At 42.9% G+C, this 16819-nt stretch overlaps 1 protein-coding gene across 33 annotated transcripts in view; it reads right to left on the reverse strand.

Moving 5' to 3' along the window:
• Positions 1-16819, reverse strand: part of LOC111977620 (ankyrin-3) — a 150528-nt gene that overhangs the window by 4394 nt on the left and 129315 nt on the right. For 22 of the 33 annotated variants that reach the window (XM_070448521.1, XM_070448512.1, XM_024007143.2 and 19 more), the window contains 6 exons: positions 15387-15461; positions 5305-5436; positions 4584-4727; positions 1305-2295; positions 834-1020; positions 432-506 (listed from right to left, as the gene is read on the reverse strand). In XM_070448521.1, the coding sequence (XP_070304622.1) occupies positions 432-506; positions 834-1020; positions 1305-2295; positions 4584-4727; positions 5305-5436; positions 15387-15461 (1604 nt within the window). The remainder of the gene's footprint in view (positions 1-431; positions 507-833; positions 1021-1304; positions 2296-4583; positions 4728-5304; positions 5437-15386; positions 15462-16819) is intronic. The other 11 variants (XM_070448530.1, XM_070448537.1, XM_070448539.1 and 8 more) reach the window with 5 other exon arrangements.

Here is a 16819-nt window from a genome sequence, read left to right on the forward strand (position 1 = left end):
AAGCAAACCTCTAGAGACAGAATATTTTAGAATTCCCCAAGAGTTGTTGATTGAAACGATAACAAAATGAATGTGGCATGTCCCTTTAAATGGCATCACAGAGGCAACAGTGAGACACAAAATTATCCTTGATTGAAAACATGAAAGCAGGTTACCAGGCCAGGACACACTACACACTACACACACACACACACACACACACACACACACACACACAACACACACACACACACACACACACACACACACACACACACACACACACACACACACACACACCACACTTCAAACAACATTTCTGAAGTTTCCTTTTCTCCCCACTGATAGCTGTCAGTTAAGCCACACCAGTCCACTGCACACCAGAGGCAAACTAGGTTAACCATCTATAGCCAAACCTAAACCAAACCTTTCACCCAGTCTCAGCAGGGTACCTTAAGAATGACCCGGCGCCGAAACACCCTGGTGGTGACGGTTTGTTCCTCATCAGTGCCAGACTCACTAAAACGCTGCTGAAGAGTGCAGTTAAAGCAACATTACAGACAGTGAGAAGGAGATATAGAAAACACAAAAAAAGCAGGCGAGAGAGAATTTGTTAGCGTCACACAATCCCAAGGTTCTTCTGAAATCAGCAACAATGAACAATGGCACATCTGGAAATAAGGGTCAAGTTAAATTTACAGTCAACCAGTTGATTTAAAAGAATGGACATCCAGTTCATGTCACTGTGAAAAAGAAACAACAGTGATGTACCCGATGAGCCGTATTCACTGTAGTAGACACACATTGTACAAAAACATTTACAGTACATTATCTTGCATAGTCATTGCAATTACCTGGACTTTCTTCTCAGACACAAGTACGCCTTCTTCCGTCCCATGTCCAGCTCTTCTGTTGGCTGAGTCCTGCGATACAGGAAGTGACCCGTCATGAGGTGGTAGCTCCGTGTGATCGCCATTGTGCCTGGACCTCCCTGGCTCCCCTCTAGAGGAAGAGGTGACGGAGTCACTGGAGTTCTCCTGGCTGTGGGGAGAGATTGGGAGAAAGAAAAAGGTTGAGACTTAGATTGAAACTCGGATTAATGGTTAAGGATTACAATTCAGAGAACATTGACTAAGATAAAGCTCAATATTGAGAATAGGATGGGGTTGTTATCAAATMTATTGATAAAATAGTTTGTGATGAAGGCAGATTATGTAAAAAGACAAAGACTGAGGTGAAGATATTGAATCCCAGTTGTAGATTTACATGAAAGTGTATTTATCCTTAATCCATAGCAGTGATGGAATATTTTTTTTTTTGTGTACCTATTTTCCTGGCGGTCTAGCAGGTCTGAGCTCACACTGCGGCCGGGTGTGGGCGGCTCCACGTTGACGCTGAATGTCTCACTGTGCCAACCTGGAAGTGAACACATGTCTTTTTCTGCCTGCTTCACCTGACTGAGAATCTCCTGAACCTTGGCCTCCGTCATCTCCTCACCCTCCTCTTCCTCTGAGCCTTCCTCCAAATGAATATCCTCCAACAGCGACTTCAACTTGTCTTCTGTCATCTCATTTTCATCTCCATCCTTTTCCTCAGTGGAACCAGACACTCCCTGCTCCCCCAACGCCTCAGCCCCATTCTCTAGCTCCTTACCCCCCTCCAACACCATCTTATTATCCCCCTCTTTCAACACCGTAGCCCCCTCTTCCGCCACCTCAGCCCCATTCTCTCTTTCCTTTCCCCCCTCTTCTACCACTTTATCCCCTTCTTCCGCCATCTCACCTGCCTCCACCACTTCCTCACCATCTCCCTTCACGACCTCCTCAGACCCTGCCTGTCTGCTGTCCTGCTGTGCTTGCCAAGGTGATGATGGGGAGGACAAAGATGATAAGAAGGAGACTTGCTCTTTGACCTCTTTTTCTACTTCACACTGTTCAGGGGAAGCGAATGACATCTGTTGGAGGATTATGTCCACTTCCTTTTTCTCTTCTTCCACTATCAGCACCTGGTCAACTTTAGCCATTCCTGTGTTGGTGGCAGCGGTGGGATCTAAGTCAAGGGTGGGAATGTACAGGGACAGCTCATAGGGTCTAGAAGGGCTCCTAGTGGAGGAGTCAGGCTGCACACTAGGCTCCATGTGGTCGGCCCAGGACTCAGACTTGGTGGGGATGAAGATAGGAGGGTCTGGGTTGAGCTGGACAGGGGTAGCTTCGGGGTCAATGGTGAGGGTAGGGGGTTCAGAGTAGAGCTCTGTGAAGGAAGGGTCAGAGTGCAGTTGGGCTGGGGACTGCAGCTCCGCTAGGATGCAGTGATAATCTGTTGGGAGATGATATACTCACATGGACGCACATGACACAAGGTATCCCACATAAACCACACACCACATGGACTGAGTGACATGGACAATGGAACAGAGACTGACTATAGAGCATGCAACAAAACACCCACTAATTATGGTGACCCTCAGAGGGGACACTGGTGTCATGAATCATCAGCACAATATGCAGCACTTTTGTTTCACTTGAGAAACCCAACGTAAAAATGGTATAAAACAAATTATACTTACACTGACAAAAACAATAAATACTTATGTCCGTCACAGCTTTTAACAGTTTTATGACAAGATAGTTTTGTTCTTTAAAGGGATGGGTTCATATGCAGCCATTGAGATGGGATAAGAAAACAAAACAGAAATAAGTAAGGAATGGTAGAAATGTCCATATGTGTGATGAGTGGGTTTTATTAGTTAACAGTTGAGTGGGTGTTTAGTCATGCTCTCACAGAAAAGATGAAAGAGGATAGGAGGGGGCTTAGATTAAGATTTCTAGGGTAGAGGGGTCGATGCGAACCCAAGAGGGAGGTGGGTACGGGGGACACAGGGATATTGACACACAGGACAGGGGGGCAGGGAACGGATGAGAGGGGAGGAAGGGCCAGGACTAGGGCAGTGAGACCCTGCAGGTGATATTAGGGTGAGGACAGCAAAGGAGATGGGGGAGACAGGGTGGGACAAAGTGGGAAATGGGGTTTCTAAGGATTCCAGACTGTGGGACTGGCATAGGGTCACATAGGGAGACAGCTGGGGGGTGGGAGAAGAAGAGAGGACTTTGGCATCTCCTGTGGGTTTAAGACTTGGTGACTGAGGAGGAGATGAAGGAGTCAGCTGGGGTATGGGAGTAGAGGAGAGGGGTGTGGGTTGACTGGGTTCCCCAGTGGGTTGAGCCTGAGGACTCGAAAACTGAGCATTGAGGGAYATACTTGGAAGGGATGAGGGAGAGAGCTGGGGCATGGGAGTAGAGGACAGGTGTGTGGGTTGACTGGGGTCCCCAGTGGGCTGAAGACTTGGTGACTGGGAGATGAGAAGGAGACATGGAAGAGGAGAGGGAGCTGGATTGGGTGGTGGAGATGAGGGTAAAGGTGTGAGGTCCATGAGTGAGACAGAGGACTCATAACTTGGGGATCAGCGGTGTGGGCATAGTAAGGGAGAGAGGTGTGGAGGTCTGCAAGACCAAGAATGAATCAGGATTTAGGGAATGATTCTTAATCGAGGGAGACACTGGAATTGCAGAGATGGATGCGCTCTCATGAACAACAAAGCATGCTACTGGTGAGGACATACGACGATAAAAGAGAAACAAAGACACACAAAAAAAGCTAACAAAATACAAAAACGTATTAACAAGACAAGACAATGATGAATGAGAGGACAGAGAGATGATTTTGATTAGGTGGCTGTGAAGGGAATGGGGAAGTGCAGAGATGACAGCACAATACTCTTAATAAGCCGTTAGGAGCTGTTATAAGCTGCCCTGGAGATTGGGCTGTGGAGATGGACGAGCGCGTAAGAGGAAGAAGGTAGTCTGGTTTCACAGAGGACGAAGCTCTGTCATTCTATCCGGAGAGGGCTCAGAGGAACTGGAGGTAGATTAGAGAACTAGACAGATCTAGAGCTATAGATGAACAAAGTACAACAGACTGTCTGTTGAGTCTATGGCTACTCCATGCATTAGGGAAGAAAGGGGTTTATACAGTAGTGTCCTGTTGAAGGTACAAGGTAATCAGGTAAAAGCAGTGTGTTACAGCATGCAACTGGTTAGCATTATGGATAGTTTTAGTGTTTGTCATCAATTCATCTTACAAAACCTTTGGAGCACAAATGCTATTTGATTTTTAGAGGGCTTAAATAATATAAAAGGTCATGTCAATCAAGACCTCTCTAGAACATTTTGGGCTTAACATGCTATTCTCATCATCATGTTTGGTTGGTGTCAATTTAATAGGAGCCCAGTTATTTCAGAAAGTGAATTAAAATACATTTCCCGAATTGACTAAGTTAAAAGTGAACCCATGGCACTCTGCATGCTAACATTTCCTCACACTCATTTGAGTGTCAGAAAATGGTTAGACCGAAACTGACAAATAAAAACAGAAAACGAAGGGTCAGACATCAGCCTATCTAAGATAGGGTACTGTAGTCTCCATAGGCAAACTGCATTCAATAGTATAGCCAGGCAATTTGTTCTTATTTTTGCTACAGTTGTAAGGCAAAAACAAAAGAGGTAGCAGGAGAGGTAAGAGGTCAGCTAGATGGAGCTAAACTTTACCATCAGCCTGATCCAGGTAAACAGCGTTATCATCGGCAAAACTTCTCGTGCCTGAAATGTTACCATAGTCAAATATCGGCCCCTCCAGTAAAGTCACAATATCCATCCGATTGACTTTGGTCAGCACTGCAGTTAAGGCATCCGCTGTAAGAAAAACAGACAACCCGGAAGATAGTCAAACAAAGACAAGACACTGTTGTACAATATGACAGTTGTCTGAACAATATGCACTGTTCCTTAACCCAGATGTTGTCATTGTCATAACTCTTGCAAGGTAAATAGTTTACAATCACACTGCAGTGTATGAAGGTGAAAAAAGGGTTGCCGTATTCTTCTCTTCTACAAGGAGACTGGGCCAAGTTATATTTTCCTGTACTAAACATTATGTCCTTAGTAGGAGCATGAACATAATATGTGACTTCATATTAAGCTGAATGACAGCTGCATTAGGAATCTTAACAAACATAGAAGCCATTCTGCTTCTACATAAGTCCTTTCAATGTCATTCAGTATGAAATATTTACAGACACGAAGAGAGGGAAAGACAGGGAGTTCAGAAGGAGAGGGATGAGAGAGGTAGTGAGGCCTTTTTTATGGACATGGAAAAATACAGTAGCGAGGTACTCTGTAGTACATAATCATACAAGTGTAATAGTGAGATGTGATAGAAGAGAAAGCCATAGTGGGTAGAAATACATTTGGGAGAAGGAGASACACTCACTCGTTGCGTTTTTACCGTCCCGGCTGACCCATTTCTTTAGCAGCATGAAGCTCTGCGCCGTCAAGGAGTTGGGGTGCTCCACTCGGATGTGGTTGATCTCGTCGACAGAAAAGTTCATTTCCCGAGCCAGCTCTGCAAACGCATCCAAAAATACATTACATCACAACAGTTCATTTTTAGGATTTAGTCTAGTCTTAGTCATTTTGACTCAAATATCATTAACCTTTTACTGCAGTGGGCTAAATCAGGGTAACACAGAGTGTTTCTTGGTAGTCTTAAACAAATCTACTTTGAAACAAAAGTATACAACTCACACACATGGTTAAGGACTTTAAAAAAGAAGACACCTACCTGTACCATGTCAGATATAGTTGAAATGTATTACATTTTTTGTTTGCATCCCAATATTACACTTTATATACATCAAAGACTGAAATATATATTTTAAAAAGCATTGACATAGAAACTGGATTTTCTGCYTTTAAAAAATAATGTTTATGAATGATGAAATTAAGAAAGATATTCTTTATTTTTTATTTGTAAGTATATTTAAAAAAAATAAACATTCCACCCATGAGGCCACTAGAGGGCGACACTGCAAATCACATACAAAACAAACTTAAATTTAAATTGGATTTCATGTAATGGACATACACAAAATAGTCCAAATTGGTGAAGTGAAATGGAAAAAATTACTCGATAAAAAAATAAATATATATATTAAAACGGAAAAGTGGTGCATGCATATGTATTCACCACCTTTGCTACGAAGCCCCTAAATAAGATCTGGTGCAACCAATTACCTTCAGAAGTCACATAATTAGTTAAATAAAGTCCACCTGTGTGCAATCTAAGTGTCACATGATCTGTCACATGATCTCAGTATATATACACCTGTTCTGAAAGGCCCCAGAGTCTGCAACACCACTAAGCGAGGGGCACCACGAAGCAAGCGGCACCATGAAGACCAAGGAGCTCTCCAAACAGGTCAGGGACAAAGTTGTGGAGAAGTACAGATCAGGGTTGGATTATAAAAAATATCTCAAACTTTGAACATCCCACAGAGCATCATTAAATCCATTATAAAAAAATTGTAAGAATATTGCACCACAACAAACCTGCCAAGAGAGGGCCGCCCACCAAAACTCATGGACCAGGCAAGGAGGGCATTAATCAGAAAGGCAACAAAGAGACCAAAGAAAACCCTGAAGGAGCTGCAAAGCTCCACAGCGGAGATTGGAGTATCTGTCCATAGGACCACTTTAAGCCGCACACTCTACAGAGCTGGGCGTTAAGGAAGAATGGCCAGAAAAAAGCCATTGCTTAAAGAAAAAAATAAGCAAACATGTTTGGTGTTCACCAATCGTTGTCTCTGATTGGGGACCATATTTAGGTAGCCATTTTCCCTTTGGTGTTTGTGGGTTCTTATTCTATGTTTAGTTGCCTCTGCACTATTTCATATAGCTTCACATTTCGTTTGTTTTGTTAGTTTGTTCAGTGTTCTTTCTTTATAAAGAAGAATGTACGCATACCACGCTGCACCTTGGTCCGATTCATACGACGAACGTGACAGTCTGGCGCAAACCCAACATCTCTCATCACCCCGAGAATACCATCTCCACAGTGAAGCATGGTGGTGGCAGCATCACGCTGTGGGATGTTTTTAATTGGCAGGGACTGGGAAGCTGGTCAGACTTGAAGGAATGATGGATGGCGCTAAATACAGGAAAATTCTTGAGGGAAACCTGTTTCAGGCTTCCAGAGATTTGAGACTGGGACGGAGGTTCACCTTCCAACAGGACAATGACCCTAAACATACTGCTAAAGCAAGACTTGAGCGGTTTAAGGGGAAAAATGTTAATGTCTTGGAATGGCCTAGTCAAAGCCCAGACATCAATCCAATTGAGAATCTTTGGTATGACTTAAAGATTGCTGTACACCAGCGGAACCCATCTAACTTGATGGAGCTGGAGCAGTTTTGCCTTGAAGAATGGGCAAAAATCCCAGTGGCTAGATGTGCCAAGCTTATAGAGACATACCCCAAGAGACTTGCAGCTGTAATTGCTGCAAAAGGTGGCTCTACAAAGTATTGACTTTGGGGGGGTGAATAGTTATGCACGCTCAAGTTCTGTTTTTCTTGTCTTATTTCTTGTTTGTTTCACAAGAAAAAAATATTTTGTATCTTCAAAGTGGTAGGCATGTTGTGTAAATCAAATGATACAAAAAATCTAAAATCAATTTTAATTCCAGGTTGTAAGGCAACAAAATAGAAAAAATGCCAAGYGGGGTGAATACTTTCGCAAGCCACTGTATGGGTTGCACCTCTGTTTGCACCTCTGTTACTCAGTCGCATCATTGCCGTTGTTATCAACGTTCCACAGACGTCGCAGCCACATTGATGTCCAAAAGTAGAACGAGGGCTAATGACTTTGAATGGGAGCTAATGACGGTCTCGCACAGTGATGTAGTCGAGCCTGAATCAAGTCCCAAGTCCCCTGTGCTCGAGTCCAAGTCCCAGTGCTCGATTCCTGGACCAAGTGCTCAAGTCTGAGTCACTAGGTCCACATTAACTCAAAATGAAGTTATTCACCCAGTCAGATGTAGCGTATTGGCAAGAGGAATGTTGTCAATAAATAGTTTGATGTCCCTTTTCCTTTCTTTTGATGTCCCTTGTCCCTGATGAGATTTACCAAATGTTACTTTGCATATAGGCTACTGGTAATGTTACCAGGGCCACGTTCAGTTGCAAAACGTTCTCGAACGTTGCAGTTAGAAATTCCATGAATAGAGCCGACATTATTCCTTATTCAACATGTCAGAGGCATGTTTGTTCTACATAGTATGTTTCTATCTGAACTTTTCAAAATGTTGTGTGCTTCTGAACACGCGCCAGGTTTRTAATGAGGTAACATGACTGAACAAGGTGTAGCCTAAACAAATGGTAAACGGTCCGGTATGCAAGTAACCTAGTTTTAGAACAGCCTGCGATATGCTTTATGAATGTAAAATGCTGCCCGCCAATGCATAATAGAAAGAAAATAAATTAGTGCCAGTATTATGGGTCTTATCTTTTGAGAGGTAATGGCTTGAATCAAGCCATTTTCACTGAGGAAAAGAGGGAGACTTGGCTACAAATCTTYGCTATGAAATGCAGTGGGGACTGTGGGATYAAWWTTTTTTTTTAACCTTTATTTAACTAGGCAAGTCAGTTAAGAACAAATTCTTATTTACAGTGACAGCCTACCAGGGAACAGTGGGTTAACTACCTTGTTCAGGGTCAGAACAAAATAGTTTTTCCTTGTCAGTTCGGGATTCAATCCAGCAACCTTTCGGTTACTGGCCCAACAGTTAAACCACTAGGCTACCTGCCATCCCAGTGGGAGGGTTGAGCGAGACTACAAATTCAAAGACAGCCTACTTTTTTTATAAACAACTCAATGCTGCTATTGTTTTTAATTTCGGGAAAGCAGCTTGTGTTTCTTAACCAGGCAAAGGGTAGCTAACTAGAAGGCCAAACTGGTCTCAGAGCATCTCGTATTATTCTGTATGTACACTCCATTTAGTATGATATGTTACATTTCGTATGGGATGTATTAATTTGTGGATTTACATCACCAAGTTCGTATGAAATGTTACGAATTACAATTTGTATTATATGTTACGAATTTACAACACGTGCAATATTTTACTAATTTGCAAAACGTACTATGTTACGAATTTGCTAAACGTATGGTACTTTACGAAGTCTAGCTAGGTGGCTAACGTTAGCTAGGCTAGGGGTTATGGTTAAGGTTAAGTTTAGGAGTTTGGTTAAAGGGTTAGTGGAAGGGTTTGCTAACATGCTAAGTAGTTGCAAAGTAGATAAAAAGTAGTAAGTCATAGAAAAGTTGCTAATTAGCTAAAATTGTCCCTGATGAGATTCAAACTCACAACCTCTGGGTTACTAGATGTTTGCGTTATACGCCCACCCACCCTGACCAACCACCCATAAGTAACCATCTGTCTTATGTAACCATACCAAACGCAGGGTTGGGTAGCTTACTTTCTAAATGTAATCTGTTACAGTTGCTAGTTACCTGTTCAAAGTTTGGGTAACTTTTGGATTACCCTAACTCAGTAAAGTAATCTGATTACATTCAGTTACTTTTAGATTATTTTCCCCTTAAAAGGCATTAGAAGAAGACACAAATGTATGTTACCAATTGAACCACATCTATTGCAGGATAAATCAATGTTAAAGTTGACATAGCTGGCCATATATGGATGTTAAATTGTACTTTATGGGTTGGATATGTAGGCTCCTTCTAACCCATCGCTTTCTACTACATATATTAATACGATTAAATTATATCTTTACATTAAAAACCAAAGTCTATCAGAATTCCAGTCATTCCAATAAATATTATACCCTTTGATCTTCAAGAATAGGACTTTGAAATATGGAAGTAGAGATTAGCCAAATAACCCCAAAACTAAGGACTTAATAGCCAGCCCTACTGTTTCTGATTTTGTTGTCATGGAGGACTGATTGGGGTCATTGATTTGAGTTGAAAAATAAATGCTGCGCTCATGGAATGGCATGCTTTGAGCGCGACTGAAAGTGCTATTTACATGTGAAAAATGAATGCCATATGCTGCATTTGCTATAGGCCTACTGTTTACCTTTTTGTTTTGTGACACTTTGATATCTTGATAATATGCAATTGTTTAAAAGGCAAATCCACAGATGAAACAATAACAAAACGGTCGCCCCGCCTGTGTTTTGGTAAAAAGCTGAGCGATGGGCCTGGAGAAATGTAACCACCCTCAGATTAATAGACAGAGCTATGAATGCAAGGACTGACCATCCATGATATCAAAATGTATGTTTTAACCATGTTATTAGGCTACATTTACAATGTTTACAAACATTGGAGAAAAACAAGCTTATATTTTCATGGAGTGTGACAGTTGAACTAAGCTCATGATGCATTTATAAGTTATATTCTTCAAGAATCAATGGATATATATACAGTGCCTTCGGAAAGTATTCAGACCCCTTGGCTTTTCCCACATTTTGTTACCATACAGCCTTATTCTAAAATGGATAACGTTTTTTTTGTAATCCACAGAAATCTACACACAATACCCCATAATGACAAAGCGAAAACATTATAAACAGAAATACTTATTTACATAAGTATTCAGACCCTTTTCTACGAGACTCAAAATTGAGCACAGGTGCATTATCTCCCTCAACAACTTTAAACATCTGCTATCTGAGCAGCTAACCGATCGCTGCAGCTGTACATAGTCCATCGGTATATAGCCCACCCAATTTACCTACCTCATCCCCATACTGTTTTCATTTATTTGATGATTTATCACCCCAGTGTTAATCTGCTAAATTGTAATTATTCGCTCCTATGGCCTATTTATTGCCTACCTCCTCATGCCTTTTGCACACATTGTATATAGATTCTCTTTTTTTTTRRTCCCCCCCACTATGTTATTGACTTGTTTATTGTTTACTCCATGTGTAACTCTGTGTTGTTGTCTGTTCACACTGCTATGCTTTATCTTGGCCAGGTCGCAGTTGCAAATGATAACTTGTTCTCAACTAGCCTACCTGGTTAAATAAAGGTGAAAAAAWAATAATTCCTGTTTCCATTGATCATCCTTGAGATGTATCTACAACTTGTTTGGAGCCACCTGTGGTAAATTCAATTGATTGGACATGATTTGGAAAGGTACACACCTGTCTATATAAAGGTCCCACAGTTGACAGTGCATGTCAGAGCAAAAACCAAGCTATGAAGTCGAAGGAATTGTCCTTGGAGCTCCGAGACAGGATTGTGTCAAGGCACAGATCTGGGGAAGGGTAACAAAAGATTTCTGCAGCATTGAAAGTCCCCAAGAACATAGTGGCCGCCATCATTGTTAAATGGAAGAAGTTTGGAACCACCAAGACTCTTCCTAGAGCTGGCTACCCGGCCAAACTGAGCAATCGGGGGAGAAGAGCCTTGGTCAGAGAGGTGACCAAGAACCCGATGGTCACTCTGACAGAGCTTTAAAGTTCCTCTGTGAAGATGGGAGAATCTTCCAGAAGGACAACCATCTCTGCAGCACTCTACCAATCAGGCCTTTATGGTAGAGTGGCCAGACGGAAGCCACTCTACAGTAAAAGGTACATGACAGTCAGCTTGGAGTTTGCCAAAAGGCACCTAAAAACTCTCAGACAATGAGAAACAAGGTTCTCTGGTCTGATGAAACCAATATTGAACTCTTTGGCCTCAATGCCAAGCGTCACGTCTAAAGGAAACCTGGCACCGTCCCTACGGTGAAGCATGGTGGTAGCAGAATCATTCTGTGGGGAGGGACTGGGAGACTAGTCAGGATTGAGGCAAAGACGAACGGAGCAAAGTACAGAGAGAGAGTGCTCAGGACCTCAGACTGGGGCGAAGGTTCACCTTCCAACAGGACAATGACCCTAAGCACACAGCCAAGACAACGCAGGAATGGCTTCGGGACAAGTCTCTGAATGTCCTTGAGTGGCCCAGCCAGTGCCCGGACTTAAACTTGATTGAACAACTCTGGAGAGACCTATAAATATCTGTGTAGCAACGCTCCCCATCCAACCTGACAGAGCTTGAGAGGATCTGCAGAGAAGAATGGGAGAAACTCAGCAAATACAGGCGTGCCAAGCTTGTACCGTCCTACCCAAGATGCATCAAGGCTGTAATCGTTGCCAAAGGTGCTTCAACAAAGTACTGAGTAAATGGTCTGAATACTTGTGTAAACGTAATATTTCTGTTTCTATTTTTTTAATTAATTAGCKAAAAAATTATACAAGTTTAGACAGTTTTGCTAATTTATTCAAAATAAAAAACTGAAATATCACATTTACATAAGTGTACAGACACTTAACTCAGTACTTTATCCAAAATGTGGAAAAGGTCAAGGAGTCTGTCACGTTGGCATGAAGGATCGGGAGACAGACGCAGGAATGTGTAATAGTTGTTTTTATTGTACCCAAATTACGGCGTGCCGTGTAAAGGAACGGGGATGAAGACCAAACACTATACAAAAACACAGGGTTGAAACCCAAACAAAAAGAGCGAGGAGTACCTTGAATAAATAACACACACGCACAATGATTAACACATGGGAGGAGACCAGTAATCATCTGCGCAATCCACAAGGACATGAAAGCCCAAAACACACAGCACATGTACTCACACGCACCAACGGACATTGTAACAATAATCGCCAGCCCAATGGAAATCAAAGGGCACACTTATACAAGTACTAATCAGTGGGAATAGGGGACCGGTGTGTGTAATGAAAGTTCCGGAGGGATCCGTGACAGTACGCCCCCCCCCCCCCCGCTACGCGCAACACCAGTTTCAAGGACGTTCACAGGAACGCAGTGCGGGTCGATCGGGACCCGATGCAGCTGCTGAAGTTGCGTCGTCGTCGGGCGGGCCAGTTGCCGCTGTCAAAGTGGCGTCGGACGGACCAGTAGCAGTGGCGTCGGTCGGACGGACCGGTTGTGGCTGCCGAAGTTGCGGCGGCGCCGGACGGACCAGTGGCAGCGTCATCGGACGGGCCATTCCCGCTGTCTCCCTAAATGGTCGATTATTCTGTCACGTTGGTATGAAGGATCGGGAGACAGACGCAGGAATGCGTAATAGTTTTTTTAATTAATCCCAGATTACGGCGTGTATAGGCACGAGGATGAAGACCAAACAAACATGTAACACTTGSCATTCTCTCAACCAGCTTCATGAGGAATGCTTTTCCCACATATGCTGAGCACTTGTTGGCTGCTTTTCCGTCACTCTGCTGTCCAAATCATCCCAAACCATCTCAATTGGGTTGAGGTCGGGTGATTGTGGAGGCCAGGTCATCTGATGCAGCACTCCATCACTCTCCTTCTTGGCCAAATAGCCCTTACACAGCATGGAGGTGTGTTTTGGGTCATTGTCCTGTTGTAAAACAAATGATAGTCCCACTAAGCACAAACCAGATGGGATGGCGTATCGCTGCAGAATGCTGTGGTAGCCATGCTGGTTAAGTGTGCCTTGAATTCAAAATAAATCACTGACCAAGGAGGAGAGTGATGGAGGAGAGTGTTGCATCAGATGACCTGGCCTCCACAATCACCCGACCTCAACACAATTGAGATGGTTTGGAATGAGTTGGACCGCAGAGTGAAGGAAAAGGAGCCAACAAGTGCTCAGCATGTGGGAAATCCTTCAAGCATTCCTCATGAAGCTGGTTGAGAGAATGCCAAGAGTGTGCAAAGCTGTCATCAAGGCAAAGGGTGGCTATTTTGAAGAATCTGATTTTTTTWATATATTTGGATTTGTTTAACACTTTTTTGGTTACTACATGATTCCATTGTTTTATTRCATAGTTTGATGTCTTCACTATTATTCTACAATGTAGGAAATAGTAAAATAAAGAAAAAACCTGGAATGAGTAGGTGTGTCCAAACTTTTGACTGGTACTGTATATAAAATGTATATGTCCAAAAATGGATGTAGCAACTACAGATTGCCCCCTTAAGTCTATCAAAAGTGTACGAGTTTGAGCATGTGTCCATTAGGCCTATGTATTTATACATTTTTATCTGTATGAATTAGATTGAGCAATAAAATCCCCACTTTTATTCCATAGGCTGGGATCTGCACTATGCAGTTTTGCAAGAGCACATTTTTCACTGGCTGTCCACTGGTTTCAAAAACAATGATTGATACAGTAAGCAGCTTAAACTTCTTGAATTCAACCATTATTGGGTTCAAATACACATTTAGATTTGTGAACAGCCATCCACAACAACCACATTCCGTAAGGCACAAATAGCTAAATGAGAGAGCAGCAGTGTGATTCACATCAATGCGCTATGTAGATATCAATAATGAGTGATATCTGTATCGCCGTAGACTACACCACTGCTGTCATCCTTACCTCCAAGGGTTTATTCAAGTTGGATAATCTTTTGATGCCGACAGAAGTCGCACCATTGGAAGACATAGCTTGGACTGTAGCCTACAAAAGCCTATTCTTGTTATTTTCCCGCGATCCATCAAACCTATTTGGTGTGTCATCATAGTGGTCTCTGACTTGTTGTCAGACTCGCTCAGATGGAACAAACTTAAACTTGCACCTTTTTCAATGTTGATTTGAATGTCATTGAGAAAACAGAGAAGTGTCAAAGTTTTTTTCCGCAAACATCCTTTCTGAATTTAAAAGTAATCTTCAAAATAATCATCTAGGTTTGCAAAAGTATCTGTAATCTAACTACAATATTTTTGCTGGTAACATAACGGATGACAGTTAACGTTTCTGTTACTCCCCAACCCTGACCAAACGTAACATATCATACTAATTTGAGTGTCCCGGATTGACATTTACTATGTTACGTTTAGTCTGAGACCAGGCTGAGAAGGCTGGTGGTGACTGGTTAGCTACAGGGAAGCAAAAGAGTCTCCTTCGTGATGTGTATAATCGGAGGTGGAACAGCCGGGGCGAAGCCCGTCTGTCTGCCCACACTCATCGCTTGCTACCCCTCAGCTCAGCAGATGATGTAGGCTGTATGTACCGGGTGCGGCTCGTCCTTCCCACTGCTGAACAGAACTTGCGCTGCATATCTGTGCTGTTAATATTAATTGTGCTTATTACTGAAAAGCTCTCAATCGCTCCAAAAACTCTTGTCCAGTCCACTTAGAAGTCAGATTTTAGRCAGAGATAATTTTCTCTCGTCTCGTTTTAGTCAACTGAAATGAAAAATAATTTTCAGTTTTTTGTGGGTCTATTTAGTCAATTATAGTCTCATCAAATACCACAGAAAAATGTGTTTTACAAATATTTTAAGTCAATATTTTTTGTTGACGAAATTAACACTGCATCAGTTCAAGGCATCCATTTCTGCACATGCATGAGTATGTAGAGCTGCAGTGTAAGAAGAGCATCACTCTGTAAAGGGCACTGTTTCCTCACAATAATATCTATGTTGTTTTCTTGAGAGAGGGGAAAGCAGAAGAATAGAGAGCCATGAAGACAGATGGTACTGAGACCAGGGAGCACTATTTCCTTACCAGTCCAGCTAAGTCCCAGGTGGTCGGCCACAATGGCCATCCGCAGGTCTGTTCGCTCACAGGGACTCTGAGGACCTAAAGGGCAGAGATAATCTAAATAATCAACACGGTTCAGTACCTTTTCTATTGACTGAAATAGGAGTACAGAGGACTCTTTCCTTTTCTGGCCAAGCGTGGTATTTTCCAAATGATATAAAAGCAAACTGAGTTTTTTGCAGCCTCTCCTCTGTGTTTGATATATAAATATTGAATCAACAGGTTTACTGTAAATGTGCATTTTATTATTCAATGGCTTGTTTAGGCTGACAGCACTTCAGATCTAGTTTCCTGAATGGCAAGAAAAGGCAGAATAGACACTATATGACGGACTACAGTGGGTTATTTGGACACAGGTGCTCTGTGAATGTTTGTGAATATGTATCCTCTAAGCAGGCAGTAACTATCATAAGAACCATACAAACAAAATAATGTAAAAATGGGTCAAAAGAGTCATGTACTCGTAGGAACTCTAGGGTGGATTCATAGTTCTTAAATGGGACTACACAGTACACATGCGGACAACCTTTCTGTTTTTGCTAAGGCTAATTAGCTCAGAGACACAACTTGACCATGAAATAGAATAAACTAGAACTGCTGTTTTCAGTAGCCACCCTGCACAGACAGACAGATAGACAGACTCAGTAGCCGTCAACAGGAGACTGGCTGTGCCAGTGCACCAGTCACTACTCTGGCATGCTGAGGTATCTGACAACTAAGGGGTTGAGGGGAGGAGGAGAATCTGACAAGGACAAGTACAGTACACAGTACATAGATGACGATGACAGAATGACAGCTACTGTTTGAAGAGAATAAACACGCCACAGGCAATCAATCACAACGACTTCATGCAACTAAGGTTTTAACAAGTGTGAAAGTTTTACAAACTAGGCTTGATCTCCGCGACGGGGGGCGCCCGAGGCCCCGCAACCTGACTGCCCTCCTTCCCACCAGTCCGCCTACTCCTCCTGCTCCTCTCACTGCCGGAGGCCCTGTCGACCTTWGCCCTTACGGACAAGGCCCCGGCCTCAGCTCTCGAGCCTCTACCAGACCTCGACGAGCGGGAGGGCTGAGAGGGGMCCGACAGAGAGGTGCTCCTGGAGGTGCTGTCTTCCTCGGACTGTTCTCCCTGTGTCTTTTTCTCTTCYTCTGARAGGCGGTRGGCCAGCTTTAGCGTCTCCCCGCTAATGCCCTTAAAGTACTCGATGGTGCGTTTACAAACCTCGCTGSCGTTRTCCCTACTCGTCTCACCTGKCGAGCTAACCTGAGARCTGTRTTTYATGGYSAACCTGGAGGMWAACTGTATYGCTACTCTRTCCCTGSTAGACTGAGRTGTTACCTGCACTGATATTGGGGAGRTGGMTGTGCTGCTCTTTTTAATATCTTTGATTGGGATT

This window comes from Salvelinus sp. IW2-2015, linkage group LG18 (genome assembly GCF_002910315.2).
Source record: "Salvelinus sp. IW2-2015 linkage group LG18, ASM291031v2, whole genome shotgun sequence".
Taxonomy (NCBI): domain Eukaryota; kingdom Metazoa; phylum Chordata; class Actinopteri; order Salmoniformes; family Salmonidae; genus Salvelinus; species Salvelinus sp. IW2-2015.